The following is a 24,472-nucleotide window of genomic DNA, read 5'->3' as shown; positions in this document are numbered from 1 at the left end:
GGCGGCCGGCATGTTTAGCCTCATGTGCCTACAAAGTACAACAGTACGTCCGAGCTCTGGATGACTCTGGCGATGGAAATTCAATTCAATCTCTATATTAGATTGCTCACTGCTGTACATGTTCCTTAGGATCAAGAGATTGATCATGAACACAGCATTCAACATGCCAAACCAACATAACAACGGGAATCAATAATAGAAAATAAACAAAAAGGAGGTAAGTCTACACAAATAAACAAGAAAGAGAAATAGAGAATAAAAGGAAGTACGACGAAGAGACATTATCCCATGCCATGTTCAAAAGAAAAAGAGAAAGGAAAAAAACCCCCCATCAGATCAGTTTGCGCCATCTTAAGACTCCAGAAGTCAAAACCGACAGAACAAAATACTGGATGATTACCAGAAACTGCACCATCCAATCCAGTGCTGGCAGATGTTCTCGACACTGGTTGCTTGAGCAAGAAGCTTATCGACTTGGTCGCTAATATTGAGCTCTTCATTGGGCTTGAAGTCCCGTCCCGTAAGCTTTTCCTTGACACGCGCAAGGACCTGCAATGCCCGTGCATTCTGAGCTTCGCGAGCTTCATTCGGGATTCCTTCTTGAGCGTCCAGGATCCCACCTTCGAGTATCGAAGGCCGACGGTGGCGGGAGAAGTTGCTGGGCTGAACACCATGGTCGACGTTGATGTTGGAGATGATTGACTGGCGGCGTTCCGAGGAAAATGGCATCCGGTCGGGGGACTCGCGCACTCCCAGACGCCAGTTAATCAAAGGATCATGAATGAACTGTGAAGATACACGTTAGTATGTTATGCTACATCCAGACTAAAGGGCTGTTGTAGGTACTTACCGCCTCCAAAACAGCCATCAACGAATCCTTGTTTTCTCTCAACACACGCATGACCGCCTCGCAGGTGATCCGGTAGCTTCCTTCGATGTTGCTGACCTCCATAGCAAAGGTCAACATACGGGTCAGTCGGAATGGCACTCGTTCCGGGTACTTCTCCCGATGCATGGCAACTTCAAAGCAGTCACCGAAATCAACGTGGACAACCTTTCCGGTCACTCGGTCCAAGAGAAGGTTGGAAGGATGGCGATCGCCCAGACCAAGGATGTAGCCCACCATTGACATAACACCGAGAGACCGAGTGTAATTCGTCCGCCGCTCGAGCCAAGCCTCGGAGCTCTTACTCTTGAGCCACAGGACCCGGTACAGATCCTTTCCGGTGGTGTTGTCCATGGCGTATCCGAACACCTCCACCTTCTGCATGAGCGTGAGATTGTCGTAATCGGGCGCCATCTGGAGCATGATTCGGTGCTCGATGTTCAGCAAGATGCGACGACTCTCCCGATATTCCTTGATCAGCGCATGGAGAGTATCGCTATTTGACACCCAGCCCAAGAGACCAGAGCTCTGGGACAATGGAATGGCTGGGAATCGCTGCACAGACAGATGACGCTTGAAGCTCTCCCCGTCATTGTCAAGAAGCGTGTTGACCAAGCCGAATAGTTGCATGACTCGTTCATCTTGTCTGATGTCTTCATGTCCCTTGAGGGCATACATGTAAGAGTTTCCATCGCTGCCCTTCAGTGTCATTCTTCGCGGTCGTTTCTTGGTTTGAAGGACGTGCAATATAGGATCGAAGCTAACGATTCGGATGATCGGCCGGCCGCTTTGGTATGTACCGGGAACAGCCAGGTCGAGGTCCACGCAGTCCTTGAGTCTGGGGGAGACATATTTCAGGTCCAGAGTTGACAATTGCGGGAGCTGCCGGCTGATTTTCCTGAAGACAGTGTAGTAGAGGTCCCATGCCTGGTTCAGGTCGCCAATTTCTTCGGTTTCGCGATACAGCATACAGTAGTGCTTGGCTTCGGCAAGATCACGCCCGAAAGCTTGGGCAAAAGAAACCTCACGTAATGTTTCAGCCCCCTTATCAAGCATTTCATGCAGAGGCGCAAGAGTTGCAAACATGCCTTCGACATTATGGTCCCCGAAGTACAGTCGAGAAGCTTCTTCGAGACCTTCGTGCCAAAGCTCGTGCCAAAGGACTGCAACCCGGATCAATTCGTGACTCACAAGATCCGCTTGTTCAACCAATCTCGCACTATGCTGGCGCATGTTGTCCATGATGTTGCTAGCTGATTGTGATCGTCGAGTAACATTGGATTTCATCGCAACGGTCAAGGGATATACAAGAGCCTGAGGATGAGTTTTACCGACCTCGGCCAGTAATCGATGAACGGCACTCCGAACTCTGATATTCGGCTGGTTGATCCGTGCGATTAGCTGGGGGGTAACCGCGAGCCACGTATCAATGTTCACCGCGGTGAACCCTTCTGTAACGACGGCATTGACTTCTTGGTCGCCTCCATGGGTAAACCAGAGGGTGAGTAGTCGCAATGTATCCTGCAATGACGATGTCGACGACAGTGAAATAGACCGCAAGAAGCCGCGAATTGCGGGGATAACATGCTCGGTGACAATGTGGCCTGGTACCATGGCCGGTGTCGTGCCATCTCGGCTAGCTTGGCTAGCAATTGTAGTCACGACTTCAAAATTTGCCAACGCCCAAGAGTGCCAGGCTTTGTATGAATCGCGGTTGTATTTGGTGGCCGCTGAATAAGCGTTGAGCACCTCGCGAACATGTTCTGGCTTCCAGTCACCTCGCTGCAGAGAAGTCTGCCATTCGCCTAATCGAAGATAACTCTTGGCAAGTAGCCTCCTGAATTTCGCTACATCCCCAATGCGCTCACGCAGACCCATGATGTCAGTGTGGTTGGCATCAGCAATGCCATTCACACCGTTGATACCGTTATGTTCGGCTTGAGAAATCATGACGGTGTTGAAGCGCGTAAAGTCTTCGGTGAGATTTGTTGCGAACTCCTTCAGCATTTGAAGAGCCTCGCGTTGTCGTCCAGTAGCCCAGCTAAACTTCAATCGAGCATAAGTTACCTCTGGTGGAGCGATGGCTCGTGTACCATTGCTATCAGAAACAACGGTCTCCAGGGACGCGAGCGACCGCTCTGCAAGACCCATCCGGTTTGACTTGCGGCAAAGATTGGCAAACTTGATCCACATATCAAGGTTTTCCCGAGGAGAGGTGACCAGAGCTCTGACCTTGAGCATACGTTGCCAGACCTCGACATTTTGCTGACAGCCGAGCAATCGCTTGTTCCACGTTTGACGCATGGAATCTTGCTTTTCGGGGTCGCCAATGTTCTGTTTGTATGTAATAATCTCCTCGAGTTCCGCCAGCATTTGGACACGAACAACAACGTTGTAGGCACGGTTGTATGATTCTCCAAGAAGGGCAGACAACTCGGTATCGAGTCCATTTCGCGCTTTCTCAATGTACATCGTTGCCTCGTCAAATTGATTGCGGTGGATTGAGAGAATAGCCCCGAAGAATGATCTGTCTGGAGACTGCTCTTTCATGACCCCAAGATAGGAATCCATCAGCTCCCATTGGCCTCTTCCCCAGGCCGCTGCGGCTGCTAGAGGAGCAATTGCTCTTCGGTGTTCGAGTGATGCTTGGTTCCATTTCTCTTGGGCGAGATCAGATAAGACCTTCCACTCGCCCAGCGCGTGTAAACATCGCATTTTTCCCATCGTGACTCCAAAGGAGTCAGGATCGATCTTCTCGCGTCGTTTGTACGCGGCAAGAGCTTCTTCCCAGCGCTGAAGCTTTTCGAACCAAGTTTCTTTCAGTTCCACATCCCGATAGGCCTGTGCCTTTCGCAGGATACCTATAGCGGCATCGGATTGCTGAAGCTGGTTGTTGATGGTAATGAGAGCCTCTACTGCCCCCGAGTTTTGGTCTTGCTCAAACTCGAGCTCCTTGTAATGAAGAGCCTTGGCAAACGCATGGCACTTGGCGGCGTATTTTCCAAGGGTACGGATGTCGATGGGAAGAGCCTTGTCATCATGCTCCATGAACTCTGCAAGGTTTAGAAGGACCTGCAAAATTTCTGGAGGTATATTAGGCGATGTGAGAGCTTTCTCAATTGAACGGACAAGTTCTTCCTGGTATTGGTCATACAGCTCCGTCCAACAGGACACAAAGGCGGCATTGAAGAGATCTCGTGCCAAAGGCTGATAGATACCTGCCAGGCTTGCACAGGCACGCAGTGCCGGAGAGGGCGACTCCTTCAGCAGCTCCACGCTAAAACGTCGTATCCACTCCTGCCAATCCTCACGCGTCGACTTTTGGGAAGCGTCCCACGCATTCTTCAAATGCTGTTGGTTGACAACCATTTTCTTCTGGCCAATCTCTGCGTAATTTGTGTCATCTGCAAGGGCTGCGTAGTTTTCATCAGGATTGAGGTCTTGCGGAAGCGGGTCTCCCTTCTGCAGCTTCGCCACCAAGATCTGGTAGTTAACATGCGTGATCTGATGCTGCTTCAAAACCTTATTGAGAAGATTGATGTAGTGGCTAAAATCTTGGCCCAGTTGGAAGATGAGAGCACAGATGCAGTCCATGGCGGCCTGCCGTAAAATGCGGTCATTGCCTGCAACAACTCGGGACAAGGAGTGGACCATTAGAGACGCGAAGTCAGAAACATTGACCTGTCTTGAGAGTTTTGTGAGACTTTCGATGGCTGATTTTCGAATACTCTGCGGGTTTTGAGTTCGGTCGAAGAGCCGTACAATCGAAGGAACTATCAAATGCATGTATTCTTCCCCACTGGTGCCAAATATCAAAAAGGTGTGAAGAATCCTCTCCGAAGGTTGGCGGCGGGGAGTACTGTCATTCTCAAGCGTGTCCAGCATGGGAGGGATGAGGCCTGCAAGATATTTCTTGAATTCACCCTCCAAGGACTTGGCGATGGCCTCCACGAGTGACAAGATGGTGGCCTGGACCTGGTAAGATGCATCCCAGAAATCACGAATGACTTCAATGATCTCGGGCAAAAAAGCTCGGATGTGCTGTCTCACGATATTGACCAAAATTGCCATTTGGTTGAAGTACGATTCAAGACGGCTAGGAGGCGACCCTCTGATGACCGATATAAAGCCAGGAATGATTTGTCCGAGGAATGGCACACATTTTAGTCCCAAAGTTTTGAATATCGTAACTATTGCATCAATAACTGCGGAATGATATTGGGCAAGAGAGTTTTCGCGCAAGATACTTTGCATCAGAGTATTGATGACGACAGTGGGATAATATTCCTCATTGGAAGGCGTGAGGCCCTGCATGATCAAAGCAACATCTGAAACAGTTTGTACCTCATTGATGTGGTGAACGTCGGGTGCACTCTCGCTTATCTGCTGGTATTTGTAAGGATCCAAGGCGCCAACAATTCCCAGTAACTTGATGGTTTCTTTGCGCAGGGAGCCTGTTTGCTCCGTCTTGATGATGTTGATAAGCACCGCGAGAAGATGAGGATATTCGAGATACGGGTCAATGACGTATCCCGAGTTGCTGGCCAATTGACCCAGTGTCCGCAAAGCAGCCTCACGTTTAGCGTGTGAAGAAAGATCTTGTAACGAATCCAGAATAATTGGCATGAGTTGAGGGAGATAAACTCTCATTTCGTTGCCGCCCACATTTGCAAGTTCTCCAACGGCTTTTAGGGTAGTTGAGGCGACTCCAGGATTGGTATCGGTTGCCTTCGGGAGCAACGTCGTCACCATAGGGTCGACGTAAGACCGAATGAGTTTCGTTGCATTGGACACAAACAAACTGATAAGCTGTGCGCTTTCTTCCTTCTGGCGAGCTGTACTTGCAAATCCCAGGCCAGTCAAAAGATTGACAAGAAGCTTCCGTAGCGGGGGGAAAACGTATGCCGGATTGACACTGGAGAGACGGCCGATGATGCAAATCGCAGCTTCTCGAACGGAGAAGACCTCATCGTTCACTGCCAAAAACAAACAACGAATATTCTCTGGCCTCGCAAGGTGACGATCGAACTTGCGATCCAAAGACCACAGAACCGTACGCCGGATTTCGGAGTCAGGGTCCCCAACGCCCACGGTCAACAACTTGTCAATGACCTCACTAACCACTTGGATTGAATGGCTACTCGTCTGGTTGATAATCGGGTCGTGAACAAACAGTTGGCAACATGTAAGTGCCGATGCCTTCCGGATTTCGGGGTTGTCGTTCTCGACATAATTAATTGCAACATCCCGGACAAACTCGTTCAGGATGTGCCCAGAGAAATCGAAGCTTCCCAGAGTATGAAGTGCCAATGCAATTTCCGCATCAGTATGCAGCTCCTGCGGGGCAAAGTCCTTTGCGAAGGAAGGCATGGGAGGTAGCCTGGTTTCGGGACATCCCAAGGGCCGGAACGGAGCCCCATATAGAATTAAACTCAACATGTCCAGAAGTTTCTCCTGTATCGTGGGCTTGATTGGCGGGATGTAATGCGCCATGTCGACAAGCGCCTGCGTCAAAGATTCGCTCAGTCCGCAGGCAAAGATGGGATCAAGCAATGTCTCCATATACTTGTTGAGCGCCTGCCCCACCGCCAGAGACAGCATACTGATGCACTCGAACATCGGAGCTTCCTTGACAGCAGCTCGATTACGCCTTGGAGAAGTCAGATCAGATATAACAAACACTGTGGGAATTATGAGTAGGTGCAGCTTACGCTTTCAGGGCCAGTCCCTCTCGTATGTAAACGATGATTCCATCGAGGTATTGTGCGATAGCCCCTCCTACGGCATTGGCAATCTTTCCAATCGCTATGAAGGCCGAATCTCGCTCTTTTTCTCTCTTGAGTTGTGCTTGTAGGTATATCATGAATCGATGGAGGTAGGTTTCGGTAAAGTCGACAGGGGCATATGAGGCGAGAATCGGAATCGTCAGGACAACCTGCGTGCGAATCTTCGAATCACGATGGTCCTTGAGGCGGAGAACAATCTCACAGGCATTCCGGTAGTGTTCATTCATGAACATGGCACCCTTGAGAAGAAGCTCCTTGAGGACGAGAAGCGATCCATGTATCCAGTCCACGTTGTTGGATTTCAGGCCCAGAAGCGCCTCTTCGTGTATTCTGGTAAACCACAATTGCCGTACTTGCATGTCTCTAGCAGCAATTATTTCGAAGCATTCGCTGACCGCCTGGGCGGCGGTTTCTCGGATGGACACTTTGGGGTCCCGGAGGGCAACCCAGATGAGCTCGAATATTTGGGGGACAAATCCATAGAGAAGCGTTGGCGACCCCTTAGCAAGTTCGCGAATGACGAGTACCGCGGCAAAGCGTCTATTCTCCTGTCTTTCGGATTGAAGGCCTTCGAGGGCGGATTGTATTTCACTTTCGACCAGTTCCGCGGTGAGAGCTCCGCCCGGCTTAGCCAGACGGCCCAGGGCCTTAGCTGCATATACCAGCACTGCATTGTCGTTGCTGCGAAGAGCGCTGCGCAGGTAACTAGCAAACCGAGTCGTCTTCTGAGCCGCATCGACCCCATCGAAATCTATCAGGCGATTCAGAGCTAGCAAGCCACCGATGCGTTCGTTTGCGTCGCTGCCCGTAACGACAAGCTGCGCGATCCGTTGACTGACGGCGTTATAAAATTCGAGGAACTTCTCCGGAGCCCAATCTATACGAGCGATCGAGTTAGCACTGATTCGGGGATAGTGTAAAGGTCTGGGACCTACCTCGCGAGATGGCGAGGACATTGTCGTAGAGCTCATAAGCAGCTCGTGCCCGCGTCTCCTCGTTCTTGGACTTCAACTCGATGAAGAGTCGCTGAGTGACGTCCGTGAAAGGACCTGGTTGCGCCATTTTTGCGTAGCACACCCCAGGGTGGACATTTGAAGTCAACCTCTAGGGCATGTACGTCGACACGAAATGAGCATAAGAAAGGGAAGGAAACGGTCGATGAGCGGGCGAGGATGATGATGCGGGAAACGGCGCTGTGCAAGTCGAAGGCCTGACGGGATGATGCACGGGCCACGTCGGTTCGCCGCCTGGGGCATCGGCTGCCTTCGGCCGCCCGCATGCCTTGCGTCCTGAGGCCGCCATATTACGCTCATCCAACTTTTATGATCTGCAGCCTTGCTCTCTGCCGTCCTCCTTGGATAGCTGGGGAGATGAATCTTCCATTCTTAAATATCTGACCTTCTCTAATTATAAGGAATCCCATAGCCAGTGCACCATGGCATCAGCAAACAGGGGCGGACTGGTGGTTACACTTTATATACTCTAGTAACCATGAAGGTACCAATTAGTTATATTGTCTTAGAAACGGCTAGATTGTGAGTAACACTAAGACTAGGTAACACATGATGCGGAGCTTGCTTTCCAGTAATAGGTTACCCAAAAACACTTATGAATCTCTCCTGTATGGAGTACAGAGTAAATTAGATATACACCATATTCTGCGGTGACAATGAATTACTTGGAAAGCACTTTATGGTACGGATTGAATACCTAGGCAGTTTATAAAGATGGCTTGTTACCCTGATGGGAGTGAATGAATGAGCAAGTACATACAGGTAAGTCCCCTTGCCCTTAACCTGCTCCTACCTACTTTGCTATTCTGATATCCTGTTTTATTGCTTGCATCTTTTCTTGTGCATTTTCTCCAAAATCAGCTGGTCTGAGAACTATCTCAGCCGTCTTCATCTTCAGGGCCACTCTTAGCTATGGCCGTCACTGTGGGTCCAGGTGATGAACTTCTCGACAAACAGCGACACGAGTTGATAGAGCAGCTTGCAGGTTTGCAGATATCATCGGCAACAGCAGAGTCACTTCAACCGCATGGGCGTGCTTTTGGCTCGTCGAGAAACCTCAGAGTCTAATTGCTCACATTGAAGATGAAGATTTTACAAAAGTATGCTTAGAAGCCAGGGCATCTCGGAGACGCTGACGGACTGCAAGTATATTTTCTTTTGGTTACCTGCAATGAAATATCTTACAGGCCCTATGTATGTGCAAGGGCAGATGTATCTTAACCTGGGGAAAACCGCCCTCCTAAAGATCGTCGTTCTCCCACAAGGGGGAAGAATGTTAAGCACAAAGGGAGCGGAGAGGAGTCTGAGCCCTCGAGTCTATAGACTCCGTTGCCTGAACATTGGCCGACAACAGACAGAACGACCCTGATGAGCCTAGATGCTGCAGTGATATTGATACGTGACGTATGCTATTATCCGATGACGAACTGGGCAATTATCTAGGCGCGATGGCTTCCCATGATGGCTTTGTATGTGGGAAACAGGTAGTAACCTCGAGTAGGGGTTTTCAGATATCAATATGCAACTGAAAGGATTGATCCCATTCATTTTCTGACAGATTTAATGTAAGGCCGCTCCGCAACTGGGGGCTCAGCTCAGCCCAGCGAGGGTAGAAAAATCAAGGTTAGTAGAGGTCAGCGTGGGTAGAAAATAGTACTAATAGGAATCATTCCTAATGTCGAGGATATCTCCGATCCGAGGTTCTACCTATGTTGAGAATATCTCCGATCCGAAGTTCTATCTATGCTGAGCTGTAAGCCCTCAGCCACTGCCCAACCGCCTTGCAAATTAGGAAAGATAGATAAGACCTAGATGCACCTTTCCTACAATATAATACCAATTATTCCGCCAAGAGCAAATTAATCAGGCACACGGTAAACTAGGGTTGGATCAACCACTACTAAACCCCAGGCCAAGAACACATTGCCGAATTTAGGCTTGGATTCATATTGCCTTTACAGGGTAAAGACAAATCGAATGACGATCTGGGTTGAGCGGACGGAACACGGACACCATGCAAATGCCACGCCATCATCGACATGGGCCCCGGTCCATACGGCGTACCTCCTCCGGCAACAATCTCCACTAAAGCCGGGTTTCGGGGATATGGCGCTTCCCAACGCCCGCTAGTGATCCCTTGGTTGGCCCAAAGCCAATCTGTCCCCCAGGTGCCGGGCTTAGTCCTAATTCCACCCAATAATTCCGTCATCAATCCACGCAAATATTGCTAATTTGTAATCATACCGATAACATCCTATCAGGTCCAAATGATAACTGCGTCGGTGGACCGTGGTGGGGTCGTGAGGAGGGGTATAGATGCGTGCGAATGAAGCTATAAGAAGGTTGTTCGCCGTGTTGGTCAGGGCCAACGACGATTCAAACAATCAATCTATTAAGTCCTTACATTGGAATATAGTTTATCACTCGCAACTCCATCGCCCAAAGCAAATATGGTCAAGGTTCTTCTCACTGGTAAGCAGAGGTCCCTCGGACATCAATGCCAGTGATCCGCATAGACCTAACACTTGTCTCTAGGAGGTAGCGGCTTTATCGCGGCTCACATTGTCGATTTCCTGCTGCAACGGGGGTAAGTTACAGTCATAGACATATCATCCCGTGTCTCCCTAGAGGACGCTAATCAGACCTCTATAATAGCTTCGACACTGTAGTAACAGTGAGATCGGATGAAAAGGGCCAAAAGATCCTGGAAGCCCACCCCGGCGTTTCCAAGGAAAAGCTGTCCTATGTAATTGTCAAAGACGTTGCGGCAGATGGGGCATTCGACGAAGTAAGTCAGATTTACACAGCTCGTGGATCGACTGGACTAATGCCATGCTTCACTTAGGCCGTCAAATCAAACCCACCCTTTGACTATGTCCTCCATACCGCATCTCCTTTTCACTACAACGTCCAGGACCCCGTCAAGGACTTCCTGGATCCCGCTATTAAGGGCACCACTGGCATTTTGAAGGCCATCAAGGCCTACGCGCCCACAGTGAAAAGAGTTGTCATCACGTCTTCCTTCGCAGCCATCACCAATGTCAAGAACCACGCGAAGGTGTACAGCGAGAAGGTGTGGAACCCGGTGACCTGGGAAGAGGCTCTGGACCCTGCGCAAACATACCGAGCTAGCAAGGTAGGAGACCCAGCTCCACGTCCCGTGTCAATTCATGCTGATTATATTTTTCCTTGCTGCAAAAGACCTTTGCAGAAAAGGCTGCCTGGGACTTTATCGAGAATGAGAAGCCGAATTTCGATATTGCAACGATCAACCCTCCTTTGGTATTGGGACCCGTTGTCCATTACTTGAACTCTTTGGATGCCATCAACACCTCGAATTCGCGGATAAGCAACCTGATTCGCGGTAATAACAAAGATGAACTACCGCCCACCGGAACATTCCTCTGGGTGGATGTTCATGACGTTGCATTGGCCCATGTGAGAGCCATCGAGGTTGCGGAAGCAGGAGGCCAGCGATTCTTCCTTACGGCGGGCCTGTATTCCAACAAGCAGGTTGCGGATATCATCAGAGAATCCTATCCCGAACTAGAGGACAAACTCCCGCCAAAAGACTCTGCTGACGACACGCCGGCTGATGTCTACGGCTATGACAACAAGAAATCCATCGAGGTTTTGGGGATCAAATACCGGTCGTTGAAGCAGTCTGTCGAGGAGACTGTGAAATCGCTTTTGGCGGTGGGTGCTTAGTTATTTGGAAATAGATAGTATATGATGAGAGTAGATGGATAATACGACTGTATATGAACGCTATAATGCAAGTCAGGAGATCAGGATAGAGAAGAGTAGGGAGTAAGGAGTTGGGGCAGTGGTTCAAGTAGTCCGTAATTGAGCCGGCAAAGCTGCGCGTCAGGTTGCTGCGGTCCCCCGTGCCGACGGTCTTGGCAGCCACTCCCCGTTCGGATGGCTTCTTCCAACTTTTCTCCAGTCTGCTCCGGAGAAGATTCAGCTTGCCGACGCTGCAATTGCCATTCGATCGCCATGGCCACCACCCGGCTATCGCCCACAGCAAATCTGCTGCGGAAGTCTCGTCTATTTGCACTTCCGCAGGCCTTGACGCCACCTGACGACCCCCTGGCGCCGAAAGGCCGTGATTCCGACACGGCGACTCTGGCTCATCCCATCCGGGCGTCCATTGTCACTCCGGCCTCATCGTTGGCCAGAGGAGATTGGGGTCTGAAGCGACCGCTTCCTGCAAAGTCAACATCTCAGAAATCCTCTCGGCCGGTGGTGCGAGTGAACGAACTCGACACATTCGAGCATGTTACCGACTTCGAATCCGCGGCGGACCACACGGTGACCTTGGAGAAGTTCCAGGAACTTCACATGCCTGTCTCGCTGCCTTTCAAGGTCAACTACGCCACCAGCATCATGCCCCGGCACCAGAGTCCCTTTGAATCCCACGTCGATAACACGGACACGAGCAAAAACCTCGAAGAGCCCGGCGCCAAACAATTCAGACACTCTGGACCTTGGCTTGCAGGTCAGACGCGAGCGCAATTCGATGCCTACTTGAAGAAGGTTCGCGGCAACAAGCCGGAGCTTCTACAAAAGCTGCGCGAGAAATACGTCAAGAAGCGAACCGTCGAGCGAAAGAAGCAGGCTCAGGACAATGGCGAGGACCTCGCGACGCTTGAACCGGTACAAGTCAGTGACGAGGAGTTCCAACTGTACCTGAAGTCCCTGCGTGGGGACCCATTCGCCCTGGGCCCCATCATCTTTGAGCTCCTTGACCTTCCATCCCCTCCGGCCGTGCCGAACGATCGAATTGGCCAACAGTACTTCCAATCCCCGGGCACCAAACTATCGTCGGGTGAATACGCCGTGTCGGGACCTCCGAAGACGCATCCCTCCGCCGGTCTGTCGTACATGCGTTCGCATGCACTGATCTACAACCATCCTTCATACGGTGCTCAAACCTACCAGCGCCCCGTCGAGGCACGTATCCTGCGACCGAAGGGCAAGTTCAAGAACAAGAGTGCCAAGGCCATTGCGGGTGTCGGTGGTATTGCCGTGGAGGACTTGAACGCCATGACATTTATTGAACAGGGCTCGCCCCCAGGCCTGGCTGCTTTTGACGCTACCATCCCCGGCGGTGGCAAGTACTGGGTCACTCCCATCCGTGCCTCGGTTGACTCGAATGGCAGGATCGGATTGGCGTCGTACCGTGCCAGCGCTGCTGCTAAGGCTCCCTACCGCATTGAGGACTACAAGAAGCCAGGTTCTATTTCCGACGTTGTCCGTGGCAACCAGCGTTACGTCCCTCGGTTGGATAGATCTCGTCCCAGGACCCATCGGCCCCGGGAGTCAGCCCATGGTTCCACCGAAGATATTGCGAAAAACCTCATGAAGACGCTCAGCTCGTGATAGAATTCCGTGGCTGCCGCTTATTTATTCCCCTTTCTTGACGTTGATCGCATAATTTCTGGGAGAGAGTTCAACTGGCTGTATGATTAGAATATTGGATAAATGTAAAGCTACTCCTGTTCATCTTTCTTTCTATTTTGTGATATAACTCGAGGTATCTTGTATTCGTTGTGTAAATTGAAATCGAAGCGATGTGTTGGAATAATAACGATTGAACATGCCATACAGTAGCCCTCAAGTGTTCTCTGTATTTCTCTGGAGCAATGTCTCCTTCAGTAATATTCCCCAGACTACTGTATCGACATGAATATAACGCCTCCAGAGCAAACAGTGTTTTTGTAAACTACACGTCTATTCGCCGTAAAAACTGGGTATCAATCATCCCGCCAACGCCTTATGGGAACAAACATTCTAGCACCTATGAATAACTTTTTTTGGTGGAAGAGGAATCATTTGCAAGAATTGCCTGGATGCATCTCCCTCACTGATCCTGATCCTTGGGCATATACCCTTCAATGGATCCTCCCTTATCATCCCCAGGGCGCATTTCTGGCGCCGTAACGTTTCCAAGGGAGCCGGTTTCCTTTTCTCGGATCTGAACATCGACCCGACCTGCCTGCAATGACAAGGCTGAATCGCCGCGCTCCATAGCGAGCTCGCGCGACCGAGCGTCGTCACGAACGGAGAGTTGCGCAATGTCTTGGGCCGTGTCATTTCCACTTTGCTCCGTGTCCATGTGGAGGCTATCAAGCTGACCAGCGACCTCATTGACGGTGGCCTTCGCCTTCCCCTTGCCCCGTTGCGCTGCTCTCCCTTCCTCCAGCAGGACGAAATTCTTGCCGCGAGTATCGTCGGCTCTTCTCTCCCACACCGGCTCCTCGGCCAGCTGGACCCGTATGTACATGGCCCTCTCGGCACATGCGTCGGAGCACCACATTTCCATCTGCTCGCGCGGAACGATGTTCATGTCTCGACCATGCCCGCCCGGTCCGCTGCCCTTGGCGCCCCATTTGACCCGAAACGTTCCTTTGAAGTCGTCCTTTCGGTGCTCGCGAGGACACAGGGCATAGCCACAGAGACCTTCGATGTTGCGCTCCAGGATCAGGTTATCGTAGTCGGCCGGCTGGAAGGGGACGAGAGCCGATTTGAATGCGCCGGCATGTTCGGGCGACGGCGACGCAGGGTCGGCTGATGGCGACGGGGGGAAGGTGGCTAGTTCGAGAATGCGATCGAGGATGAGGGATTCGGTGTCCTTCTGGGCCTGGATGCGGTGCGCATGCTGAAGAGCGATGGCCAGATGGCGAGGATCGGTGCCTGATTTACTCTGCGACTGGGCTTGGGGCTGGTGCGACGCTTTGGGTTTGGATGGCGCACGGCGAGTGGTGGATTGGGCTGGTGCCTTGGGGGCGGCCGCACGGTGAGCGGAGGGAAGAGAGGTTTTGAGCATCGAATCTGAGGACATGGTTGACCTGGCTAGAGAGAAAGAGTGGTGTTGCAGAGTATTGCAGAGTATTGCAGAGTGTTGCAGAGTGTATACTCCGGAGTAGTGAGGGAAGTTAATGGGATGACGATCTGAAGGTTTCCGTTTTTTTGTCTCCTTCGCTATTTCTCCGGGTCGGCCAAGAGACTGGAAACCCCGGATTCAATCCACGGACGATGACGACAGACAAAAGAAGCTTGTTTGCACGGTCTGGCAGTCTCGTCAGGAGAATACTAGAGACACCAAACGTAGCCTGTGTACCGCCACCGACCGCATTGAATATTATTAGCCGCCGATCGCCCCCGTGGTGGAGCACTTTGTCCCGCCAGAAGGTGACGACCTCACGACGGTTCCTTACGCCTCCGTGTCTCTTCCCTTCCCTTCCCTTCCCTTTCCCTTTCCCTTTCCTTCCTCCCCCCTTCTCTCCCAGTCTGCCCTCCTTGGCACGCATCGTATTTGAATCTGCTCGGAGCTTTGTTGCGCCTGCATCTGGTAAGTGCCACGACTGTCCTTCTTTGCTGTCGGTGTCTCCACGAGGGGAGCTCGCAATGGCCATGCAATCCCCCGATCGCTCCCTCTGACGTACCCAACCATCCACCAGGCTGACAGATTCCGACTGTTGATTCCCAGTCTCTAGCGTCCCTCTTCCAAACCCACACTTTCTCCGAAACCCTCCTTCCGCGCATGTTTTTGTCCGGCGGAACCCACGTTATCTGGTGCTTCCCTGCGTGCAACTGCTCCATTCTGGATTAATTGATCTCGTCCCTCCCCCCCGGTCGGTCCCGCCCTCCGTCGCCGTCTTACAATCCCACCTTCGTGACAGGGCCCGGCTTGCCAGATGTCCAGCCCGCCGTTTACGGTCCGAGCGGTCTTCGAGTACTCGTCGAGCCACGATGACGACCTAAATTTCGCAATCGGCCAGGTGATCACCGTCACCGAGGAAGAAGATGCTGAGTGGTACTATGGTGAATATACGGACAGCTCGGGGTCGAAAGCGGAAGGCATCTTCCCCAAGAACTTCGTGGAGAAATATGAGCCCCCGGCTCCTCCACGGCCTGCGCGCCCAAGTAGACCCAAGAAGGAGCCCGAAGCCGCTCCTGCTCCTCCGCCCGAGCCCAAGGCTGAGCCTGAACCGGAGCCCGAGCCGCAACCCGTCGCGGTCGAGCCCCCTGTCGCGCCCCCTGTCGCTGAACCTCAGTATTTCCCGGAACCAGAGACAGAACCTACTCCTTCGGCCACGTCGGTAGATGCACCCGAACCCCCACGGTCGCCACCGGCTCCCGTGGAAACTCCGATCAGTGAAGCTCCCTCCCCACCTCGCCCGGTGCAGGCCTCGGTTCCGCAGCCGCCTCCGCAGCCGCCTTCCGCAGAAGCTAGCGAGCCACCTGCTCCGAAGACGTCGACGAAGCCCCCACCCCCTGCCGTCGCAGAGAAGCCGACTGGATCTTCCTTCAGGGATCGCATTGCTGCATTCAACAAGCCCGCGGCGCCGCCAATCGCCCCGGTCAAGCCTGCAGGATGGGGCTCCCAGAGCTCTACGTCGTTCATCAAGAAGCCGTTCGTCGCACCGCCGCCTAGCAAGAATGCCTACGTCCCCCCGCCTAGGGAAGCTCCTCAGAAGATCTACCGGAGAGAGGAGGATCCCGACGTTCAAGAGCGCGTGGCACGGGAACCCCCCGTGTCTGAAAGCCGACCCGCCCCCAGCGAAAATACCGAGGAAGGGGCAGAGGACCAGCCCAAGCCAACAAGCTTGAAGGAGCGGATTGCCCTTCTGCAAAAGCAGCAAATGGAGCAGGCTGCGCGTCATTCGGAGGCGGCTCAGAAGAAGGAAAAACCCAAGCGCCCTCCGCAGACCCGCACAGAATCCCAAGAAGAGCCTGTATACACCGAGGACCCGGGCACTGAAAGAGTGGAGCCCACTGAAACTGCCCGGGATCACAGCGTTGAGACTGTGAAATCCGGTGCGCTTCCAGTGCCGCAGCCAATGAGTCCTCCTGCGCCGGCACAGGAGCTGGCGAGCGACACCAACGATGCTGACGACTCTGCCGCCGCTGATATCGAGGATGCAGAAGAAACCTCCACCAGCAAGGAGGATTTCGATGATCGTGCGCGCGGTGAAACCCAGCATGTCGCCCAGTCTCCTGACGAGACAAAGGCACCGGAACCTGTCAGGCACCAAAAACAGGAAGAGCAGCAGCCGAATGACAACGAGGAGGAAGAGGAGGAAGACGAAGAAATGGACCCGGAGATGAAGCGCAAGATGGAACTCCGCGAGAGAATGGCGAAGATGAGCGGTGGCATGGGTATGATGGGCTTCTTTGGCCCTCCGGGAGGTATGCCTGCCCCTGGCGCAGCTCGCAAGCCGAAGCCGCCAGCGGAACCCGAAAGGAAGGCCGAGGAAACTGAAAGCGCCGGTCCATCTGCGGCGCCACCAGTTCCTATTATGGCTCTGCCAGGGATGAACATGGGCAAGCCAGCAGCCGCTCCATCTGTCGAGAAGGACGAGGAAGCTCCCGCCACTCCTTTGACCGAACAGCATCCGCCGCAAGAGGTGCCTGATGTTGAGGAAGTTGTTCCGGAAGCGTCTCCTCGACGCACCTCGTCTGACCGACCCCCTCAAGGTATGGACGGCATCTTTATTTCTGGCCATATGAACCCTGATAACCTTGAAGCTGACGGTTTCTCTTATCAAGAACGCCCAGCACCTCCCCCTCCGCCGATGGAAACACGACCTGTCCCGCCGCCTCCTGTTCCTCAGGATCCACCTGCATCGCCTCCGCCTGTGCCAGGTCGTAAGTTAGAAAGAGATTGACTTCCATGTGTCATGCCAGTTTAGCTGATCTTTTGGTGATAGCCCGCCCCGTTCCTCCTCCCACTAAAAGCACAACATCTGCCGACCCCGGCGAGGAATCGGACGATGAACTTTCCGTCCATGCACAGAACCTGTCTTTGAACGCAGTGGCATCAGACCATTTTGCACCTCCGCCAGTGTCAGCGCCCCCGGTTCCTGATCATATCGATTCCCGCCGCCCATCCACCTATGAAGTGTCGTCTCCGAAATCACCGACGCTTCCTTCGGAGAAGAGAATGAGCCGCCCTCCTCCTCCGCCAGTGCCGACAAGCCCACCAATGTCACCGCAGAATAGACCAGCTCCCCCGCCGCTCCCAGGCGATATCCGACGTCGATCAACTGCGGATAGCCGGATCAGTGTTCATTCGCAGCCTCGCCAGGCTGGTGATGACGCCGAGGGCGAGACCACCGAATATGACGGCGACTACGACACGGACATTGCATCCGGTGCAAAGTTCAAGGATGCGCTGAAAGCTCATGGGCGGGATTCGAGCGTCGACGATGGCACTATAACTGACGATCATTCCCTTCAATCTCCCCGGAGCCCTCCGGAAACTCGTCTCCCACCTCTTCCTCCGTCTGCCCCTCGTGCAGTGCCGCCGCCGCCTCCTGTCCAGCCACCCAAGAGTGCCGGTAGTGCCGGTAGAGCCTCGCTGGAATCACCCAGAGGCCCGCCCCCTCCCCCGCCTCACATGGATTCATTGTACGCGGATGATGATGAATATGATCCTTATCGTTACACCGCCCCCCAGCCTGGACTACCGCCCCCTCCCAGGGCGCCCCCTGTGCCCGCAGGCCGCCCAGAACTTCCACCTAGCATTCAGCCAGAGCATGTGGATGACCAAGATGATTTGTACGATGCGTCTCCTGTTCATGCACCCCCGGAAGTGCCGCCGCCTACTGCACCGTCTGAGAAACGTACTTCTATGGCACCCCCGCCTCCCAGTTTTCTTCCTCCTGCGCAACCATCCACTCCACGGAGCAACCGTGCGTCCTTGGACATTCCCAGGGGAGCACCTCCTCTTCGGAGATCTATGGATGTTGCTCGTCCCTCTATCGACCAAGGGTTCATTGCCATGGATGTTGATTTGGCTGAAGGCACGCTGTGGTGGAGCAAGCCATCGACACCCCCGCCTGCCCTCCAGAATCGCAAGGACCTTTTCTTCGAGGTTGAGGAGTCTACCTCTTCGAAACGGGGAGGCAAAGCCACCGTGACGAAAGACGTCTATGTTTTGTTCCTGGATTACTCGCAGACGGTCATCACGGTGACGTATGATGCTCGAAACCCCAGCGACGCGTCCTTGGAACAACGTCATGAGGGTCCTCCCCTTCAGCCCCGTCAAGATCAGCTAGAAAATGCTCATGTCCAGATTGGAACTCGCATCTCCAATGCCATCAACGGCATTCAAAACACCACGGTTGCGGACGGCACCCCCTTCGGTCTGGTTCAGCATTTGGTTAGCCCCATCAAAGACGCTTTGCACCCCGTTGGCACGAGAGCTTACGGTGCTTTGGTCTACTCGAACCTGGCCAACGCCTCGGTGCAGCAAAATGACGAAATTCGCGCGGGCGACATTGTCAGCTTCCGCAACGCACGCTTCCAGGGTCACCGTGGCACGATGCATCAGAAATACAGCTCGGAAGTGGGCAAACCGGATCACGTTGGCGTCGTTGTCGACTGGGACGGAACCAAGAAGAAGATCCGAGCGTGGGAACAGGGCAGAGAGAGCAAGAAGGTTAAAGTTGAAAGCTTTAAACTCAATGACCTTCGCAGTGGTGAATGCAAGGTCTGGCGAGTTATGCCTCGCAGCTGGGTTGGTTGGGAAAGTTAAGGACGAAACCATTAATGCATAATGAGCTTGTGACGGTCTTCCTGCGCAGATGGCGATGACCCGCTGACGGAGAATCTTTCGTGGACTAGATTTGGTCTATGGCTTTATCTTTCTTTTCTTTTTCGCTCAGCTCCCCCTCTCTTCTCTCTTCTCTCTCCTTCTTCCTTTCTTGCCCTTCACATTTGACCTGGTATTCCATGTTTATGACAACGCAGACGGCTGAACCGAAGATGAGTAAATGATTCGACTCTGGTATATTTTAATTTCGCATGGTACATGATCTGCAATCGGGCTTCCGAGATTCGCTGCATGTGCACACCTTGTCTTCTCTGTGTTTTGTTATGTGCTTTCAAATAATCTACTATTCTCGTTGTATGTATCTACTGATGCCTCTTTTACACTTGTTCTGTTTTTTCCCTGTAACGGTGACTGTCTCTCGTTTCCCTTTCTGTCTTACCTGGCGGCCTTCAGATATACAATGAACTTGTTTCTTCGCATTATTTTCGAGGTCGTAGCGCTCGTCTTGTAGATTCGCGGGTAGTGGCTGCCTAAGGCATACATGGCAACAACGTCGGCCCGGTGGCGCTTTCCTTTTCGGGACCTGTCCATTGTACCCATCGGGCAGGTGCGACCAGCCTTTTACTGCTCTTCCTTTCTCTTTTCTCCCCAAACCCTTCTCAAGATCCCTAAATCGCAGCTTGTCTGCAACACATTTGCGCCAAGATGGGTGGAGATCTGAATTTGAAGAAGTATGTTTCCCGCTTCCCTCACTTCACACTCACCGCGCAATCTCGTATACTAACTCTCATCTCGCAACCCACAGGTCATGGCACCCCTCCCTCCTCCGCAACCAAGAGCGTGTCTGGCAGGAGGAGAAGCGCGCCTTGGAAGAGCGCAAACGCATCGATCAGCTGCGCCGCGAGCGAGATGAGGAGCGTCAAATCCAAGAGCTTCAGCGTCTACAGGAAGACTCGGGGAAGGGACGCCAACAGAACCGAGTCGACTGGATGTACCAGGCTCCGTCGAGCGCGACGGGCCACTACTCTGAGGAGATGGAAGGGTATCTACTGGGCAAGCGTCGCATCGATGGGATACTGTTGAAGAATGACGAGAGCAAGAAGTTGGGCAAGGGCGCCGAGGTTGGCTCGGGGCAGGCGCCGACCGCGCCGCCGGTTCAGAATGCCCGCGATACGATGTCGAAGGTTATGGCTGATCCGTTGCTGGAGATCAAGAAGCGGGAGCAGGCGGCTTATGAGAATTTGGTGAAGGAGTCGGCGAGGAGGGGCGGTGCGGTTGCCTCGGGGTCCCGCGGAGGCGAGAGGGAGAGGGACGGTGATCGGGAGCGCAGTCATAAGCGGAGAAGATACAGCGATGAGGAGGATTCACATCGGCGCCATCGTCACAGGTCTCATCGGCATCGGTCGAGATCCCCGGAGCGGTCGCATCGCAGACACAGGGATGATCGCGATGACCGGGACCGCAGAGACCGCGATCGCAGAAGCGACAGAGACCGCAGGGAGGATAGAGATGGGAGAGAACATCGCTCGGACAGGCATAGGGACCGTGAGGAGAAGTACGACCGTGCTCCGCGACGCGGTTCCTTCCAGGATCGATCTCCCTCACCTCGACCCGATTATCGTCACTCAGATCGCCGCCACGCAGAGGAGAAGGATTCTCGACCTCGCAGAGATTACCGCGGCGAGGACCGACGAGACAGACCATACCGTGACAATGGAAGGAACAACCGAGGTCCCAGGGACTCGCATCCACGAGACCGAGACTCCAGGCCCGGACCCGATGCAGCAGAGCAGGAGGAAATTCGGAAAAAGAAGCTCGCCGAGATGCAGGACAATGCGAATGATATGGAGCAGACTCGTCGCCAACGCATTGCCGACGTCACGGCTGAAGAGGAGAAGCAACAGGAGCGAGATGACAAGCAGCGATCAGAACGCGGTCGTTTCGTCTCGACGATGCATCGACAACTGCAGGAGGACAACCTGGATGAGCGGATTCGCCGCAACCGTGGTGGATTGTCTCGGGTGGATGATGATTGAGCTTCATCTTCTGAATCTAAATCTATCTTTGGTCCATGTCTTCGATCCACAGGGAATTTGCTGCTTTTTTTTTTCTATTCATCTGCCTGGATTTTCCCGTCATACCTCTAGCGTTCAGCTCGTTCAACTGGGTGATATCTACCCTCTAGGCACATATTGCATCAAATGGAAACTTATGTTGTGCTGTCTACTCAAAGACATTGATTGTCTTCGCCATGACCATTCTATTATAACTCCTTTATATAACATGAAACTATAATGCATTAAATACAGTACAGTAAAAAAGGCAAGTGATCTGAATAAGTTGAACATAAAAATGAGGTATCACAAATTCCTGCGATGAAAGGAGTACCGCTCATGTATGGTCCAAACAATAGGGACTCCTCCGTCTGCAGAGCTGAGAAAATGACATAAAAAGAATCTATACAACAGCAGTGGGTAGCGGTAGCAAGCAACAAAACACCATTACAGTAGCAACAGCTCCCCGGTAGCCGCTCCACCCGCCAATTGAGGCTGATACACTGACTGCTGGTTCTGATTCACGACATACTGCATCTGCGACGCGCCGCCGCCGCCGGCACCGCCGTCACCCCGGCCGCCCAGATCCAGCGCCGCCATCTGCTGGGTGCCCACGTTGTTGAAGTAGTTGTCGGCCGCGTTGACCGCCGCGTTCATGTCGGCTGGCGGCGGCGGCGCCAGGTCGGAGCCGTTCGTCGGCGAGGTGGGCGTGCCGTTGCCCGAGGCAGAGGCAGCAGCGGCAGAAACGGCAGCCCCAGCACCAGCAACGGCCGAGGGCGCCGGGAACTGCCAGACGCTGCTGCCGGCTTCGTCGCGCGGCTTCTGCAGCGCCGGGCTGTACTGGAGGCGGCGGGTGCGGGCGGAGCGGAACACCTGCTGCACGGGCTTCAGGTAGACGGTGGCGAGGGTGCCGACGTTTAGGCAGAGCTCCTCGAGGGTGCGCGAGTCGAGCTTCTCGCTCTCGGCGCTGATGGGCGGCTTCTGGCCCATGACGACCTGGCGCGCGGTGGTCGGGTCGCTGGACAGCAGCCGCCAGTACATGTATCCGCGGTCGCGGAGGTCCGGGTCGTCGGTCTCCTCAGTGCACCATTTCAGGACCTGCGGCACGAGCTGCTGGCCCTTGGTGGGCCGCTGGATGAAGAACTTCACGGTGGCGGTCAGCAGCGCCAGCTGGACCTCGACGGTCTCGTCGTGGAAGGTGGCCAGGTAGTCCTGCAGCAGGCCGTCGGAGTTCTCGATGCGGTCGGCGTACTGGCCGATGATCCAGATGATGGCGGCCTTGGCCTCGGGCTCGTCCAGCTCGTCGATGTTCTGGATCACCTGGCCGATGATGCTCTCGTATTGGTTGGGGTACTTGCGGAAGATGTTGCGGATCACCACCGTGGCTTCCTGCACGATGTAGGGGATTTTGGCGTTGACCAGGTCAAGCAGCGTGTCGATGCATTGCCGCGCCGCGGACTCGATCTTGATGGCGAGTTTCCCAATGGCACGGACGGCCTTGCGCACGAAATGTACGTCGATTTCGGTGGCGTATCTAGAAGCGTCGATTTAGTACAGAAGCGCGGCAGCAAGGGAAACACGGTGGACATACTCTCGCAATTCGGCCAGAACGACGGAGATGTTCTCCTTCGTGGTCAGCATGAAGATGAGTTCCAGCTTGGTCACCTTCACGTAGATAGGATCGTTGTATTTGCAGAAAAACACCCGGATATCGTTCCGTAGGACTTCGGGTCGCTTCTGAAGGATGAGGATGGCATTCCGAAGTGCCAGATATTGAACCTCCGGGGGTTTCGATAGCAGAGTAACTAGCGGAGGTGATAGCTTTTTCGATAGCGAGGTAACGTGTCGCTCGTCGGCAATGTAGTTCATGAGGTAAAGGATGACACGGATCGAAGTGAGGACGACGGCGGAGTTGGAGTGAGAAAGACGGGGAGCGATTCGTTCTGCGAGCAAAAGCGACTCTGCCGAATCTTGCGGAACGTATGACATGAGAGCCTCGAGAATGTACGACTGCCCCCATCTGTGCAGAGTTAGCATGCTGGCCCGTCTCAGATTTCAACGCCATGGAGACATACTCAGAGCAATCCGGTAAGATCGACACCAATTTCGAGGCGCTCGTGTAATCGATGGTTAGAGAAATGGTTTCACTGCGGCCCCAGATGTCCACCAGGGAAGCAAGGACGCTGGAAACAACCGTCGGGTTCTCATCCTTCAGCATCTGATTCAGTCGATCGATCAGGTCGGAGGCTTCGATCATCTTCTTATCGTGTTCATAGAGCTTGGCGACGCAGAACGCCGCGGTTTTGCGAACGTAAGGATCCATGTCCCCCATTAACCGTTTGACCGGCTGGATTGTCGCCTCGACGTATTCGCGCACATGGACGTAAGAGATCGTGCGCAGCGCGAGAGCTCGTACAAGAGGGTTCGAGTCCTCCATGTCCTAATTTCACCCGCGCGTTAGCCTGTTTCGCATCACAGCCAGTGTCGTCAATTGCCCTACATTAACCAAAATGGGCAGCGCCTTCAGTGCGATTTCCGGCTTCATCCTCGAATAGTTCACCAAGAACAAGAAGCACCTATCCTCCGAGAACACTAGATCAGCGACCATTCATCGTTGTGGAGATAGCGAACAGCGTGGTTGCGACGTACATCTTCTTGATTTCCAAGCTCGGGAGGTTCATGCATCCGATCACATCGGGAAACAGGCCGACCATATCGTTGTTGCTCATGGTCATGTTCGCGACGATTTTCTTCAGGGCGATCTTCTTCGCGGAGAAGTTCTTGTCCTTCTTGCCGCCGCTGTTGAGTTCCTGTCGCAACTCGGCGACTTTCCCCTGTCGAGACCGAGAGACTTGTAAGCCATGAGCCGCATACGGGGCGACGCTGATGAACATGGAGGATAGTGGTGGTCAGGAAATGGGGTGGATGGAGGGGACAGGAGGTACGATCGGAGACGACGGCGAACGACAAAGGAAGCCAAACGGGAGTCGCAGGGTATCACAAGACGCAAGGAGACGATCGATCGGTATGAGGGGAAGGACGAGGGACGAGAGGGGAAGAAAAGGGACCCTAGATAAGAGACTCGACGTACCCTAGCGAACAGCTTCGCATCTCCCCCGCTGGAACTCATGGTGGCTCGATGCTCTGCCGACTATCTTCGTCCCAAT

At 53.4% G+C, this 24,472-nt stretch overlaps 7 protein-coding genes across 7 annotated transcripts; 4 read left to right on the top strand and 3 right to left on the bottom strand.

Annotated features, from left to right (window-relative positions):
* Window positions 1–72: 72 nt before the first annotated feature.
* On the bottom strand, window positions 73–7,835 carry tor (putative TOR pathway phosphatidylinositol 3-kinase TorA). The gene is made up of 4 exons (XM_024854808.1): window positions 7,608–7,835; window positions 6,598–7,549; window positions 851–6,536; window positions 73–786 (listed from the first exon to the last, which is right to left on the bottom strand). The coding sequence occupies exons 1-4, from the start codon at window positions 7,732–7,734 to the stop codon at window positions 397–399; spliced, it is 7,155 nt and encodes a 2,384-aa protein (XP_024703365.1). The 5' UTR covers window positions 7,735–7,835; the 3' UTR covers window positions 73–396.
* A 2,205-nt stretch (window positions 7,836–10,040) lies between these two features.
* On the top strand, window positions 10,041–11,445 carry P170DRAFT_437771 (SDR family oxidoreductase). Its single transcript, XM_024849443.1, has 5 exons — window positions 10,041–10,157; window positions 10,221–10,272; window positions 10,341–10,473; window positions 10,531–10,821; window positions 10,887–11,445. The coding sequence occupies exons 1-5, from the start codon at window positions 10,136–10,138 to the stop codon at window positions 11,391–11,393; spliced, it is 1,005 nt and encodes a 334-aa protein (XP_024703364.1). The 5' UTR covers window positions 10,041–10,135; the 3' UTR covers window positions 11,394–11,445.
* A 196-nt stretch (window positions 11,446–11,641) lies between these two features.
* P170DRAFT_437770 (mitochondrial 37S ribosomal protein bS1m) lies at window positions 11,642–13,259 on the top strand. Its single transcript, XM_024849442.1, has one exon. It carries the CDS (start codon window positions 11,685–11,687, stop codon window positions 13,068–13,070), a length of 1,386 nt encoding a protein of 461 aa, XP_024703363.1. The 5' UTR covers window positions 11,642–11,684; the 3' UTR covers window positions 13,071–13,259.
* A 68-nt stretch (window positions 13,260–13,327) lies between these two features.
* Window positions 13,328–14,936, bottom strand: P170DRAFT_437769 (Rtr1/RPAP2 family protein phosphatase). The gene has a single exon (XM_024849441.1). It carries the CDS (start codon window positions 14,530–14,532, stop codon window positions 13,552–13,554), a length of 981 nt encoding a protein of 326 aa, XP_024703362.1. The 5' UTR covers window positions 14,533–14,936; the 3' UTR covers window positions 13,328–13,551.
* P170DRAFT_437768 (SH3 domain protein) lies at window positions 14,917–19,718 on the top strand. The gene is made up of 4 exons (XM_024849440.1): window positions 14,917–15,042; window positions 15,181–17,171; window positions 17,244–17,342; window positions 17,405–19,718. The coding sequence occupies exons 2-4, from the start codon at window positions 15,389–15,391 to the stop codon at window positions 19,231–19,233; spliced, it is 3,711 nt and encodes a 1,236-aa protein (XP_024703361.1). The 5' UTR covers window positions 14,917–15,042; window positions 15,181–15,388; the 3' UTR covers window positions 19,234–19,718.
* Window positions 19,719–19,865: 147 nt separating this feature from the next.
* Window positions 19,866–21,475, top strand: cwc25 (U2-type spliceosomal complex subunit CWC25). Its single transcript, XM_024846853.1, has 2 exons — window positions 19,866–19,982; window positions 20,057–21,475. Exons 1-2 carry the CDS (start codon window positions 19,957–19,959, stop codon window positions 21,285–21,287), a joined length of 1,257 nt encoding a protein of 418 aa, XP_024703360.1. The 5' UTR covers window positions 19,866–19,956; the 3' UTR covers window positions 21,288–21,475.
* A 23-nt stretch (window positions 21,476–21,498) lies between these two features.
* P170DRAFT_386243 (putative AP-2 adaptor complex subunit beta) lies at window positions 21,499–24,435 on the bottom strand. The gene is made up of 5 exons (XM_024845758.1): window positions 23,955–24,435; window positions 23,806–23,881; window positions 23,381–23,745; window positions 22,897–23,325; window positions 21,499–22,839 (listed from the first exon to the last, which is right to left on the bottom strand). The coding sequence occupies exons 1-5, from the start codon at window positions 24,197–24,199 to the stop codon at window positions 21,753–21,755; spliced, it is 2,202 nt and encodes a 733-aa protein (XP_024703359.1). The 5' UTR covers window positions 24,200–24,435; the 3' UTR covers window positions 21,499–21,752.
* Window positions 24,436–24,472: the final 37 nt, after the last annotated feature.

Source organism: Aspergillus steynii, assembly GCF_002849105.1.
Source record: "Aspergillus steynii IBT 23096 chromosome Unknown P170scaffold_5, whole genome shotgun sequence".
In the NCBI taxonomy this organism is placed as follows: Eukaryota; Fungi; Ascomycota; class Eurotiomycetes; order Eurotiales; family Aspergillaceae; genus Aspergillus; species Aspergillus steynii.
Note: the sequence above shows the minus strand (reverse complement) of the source record. Positions and strands in the feature narration are given on the sequence as shown.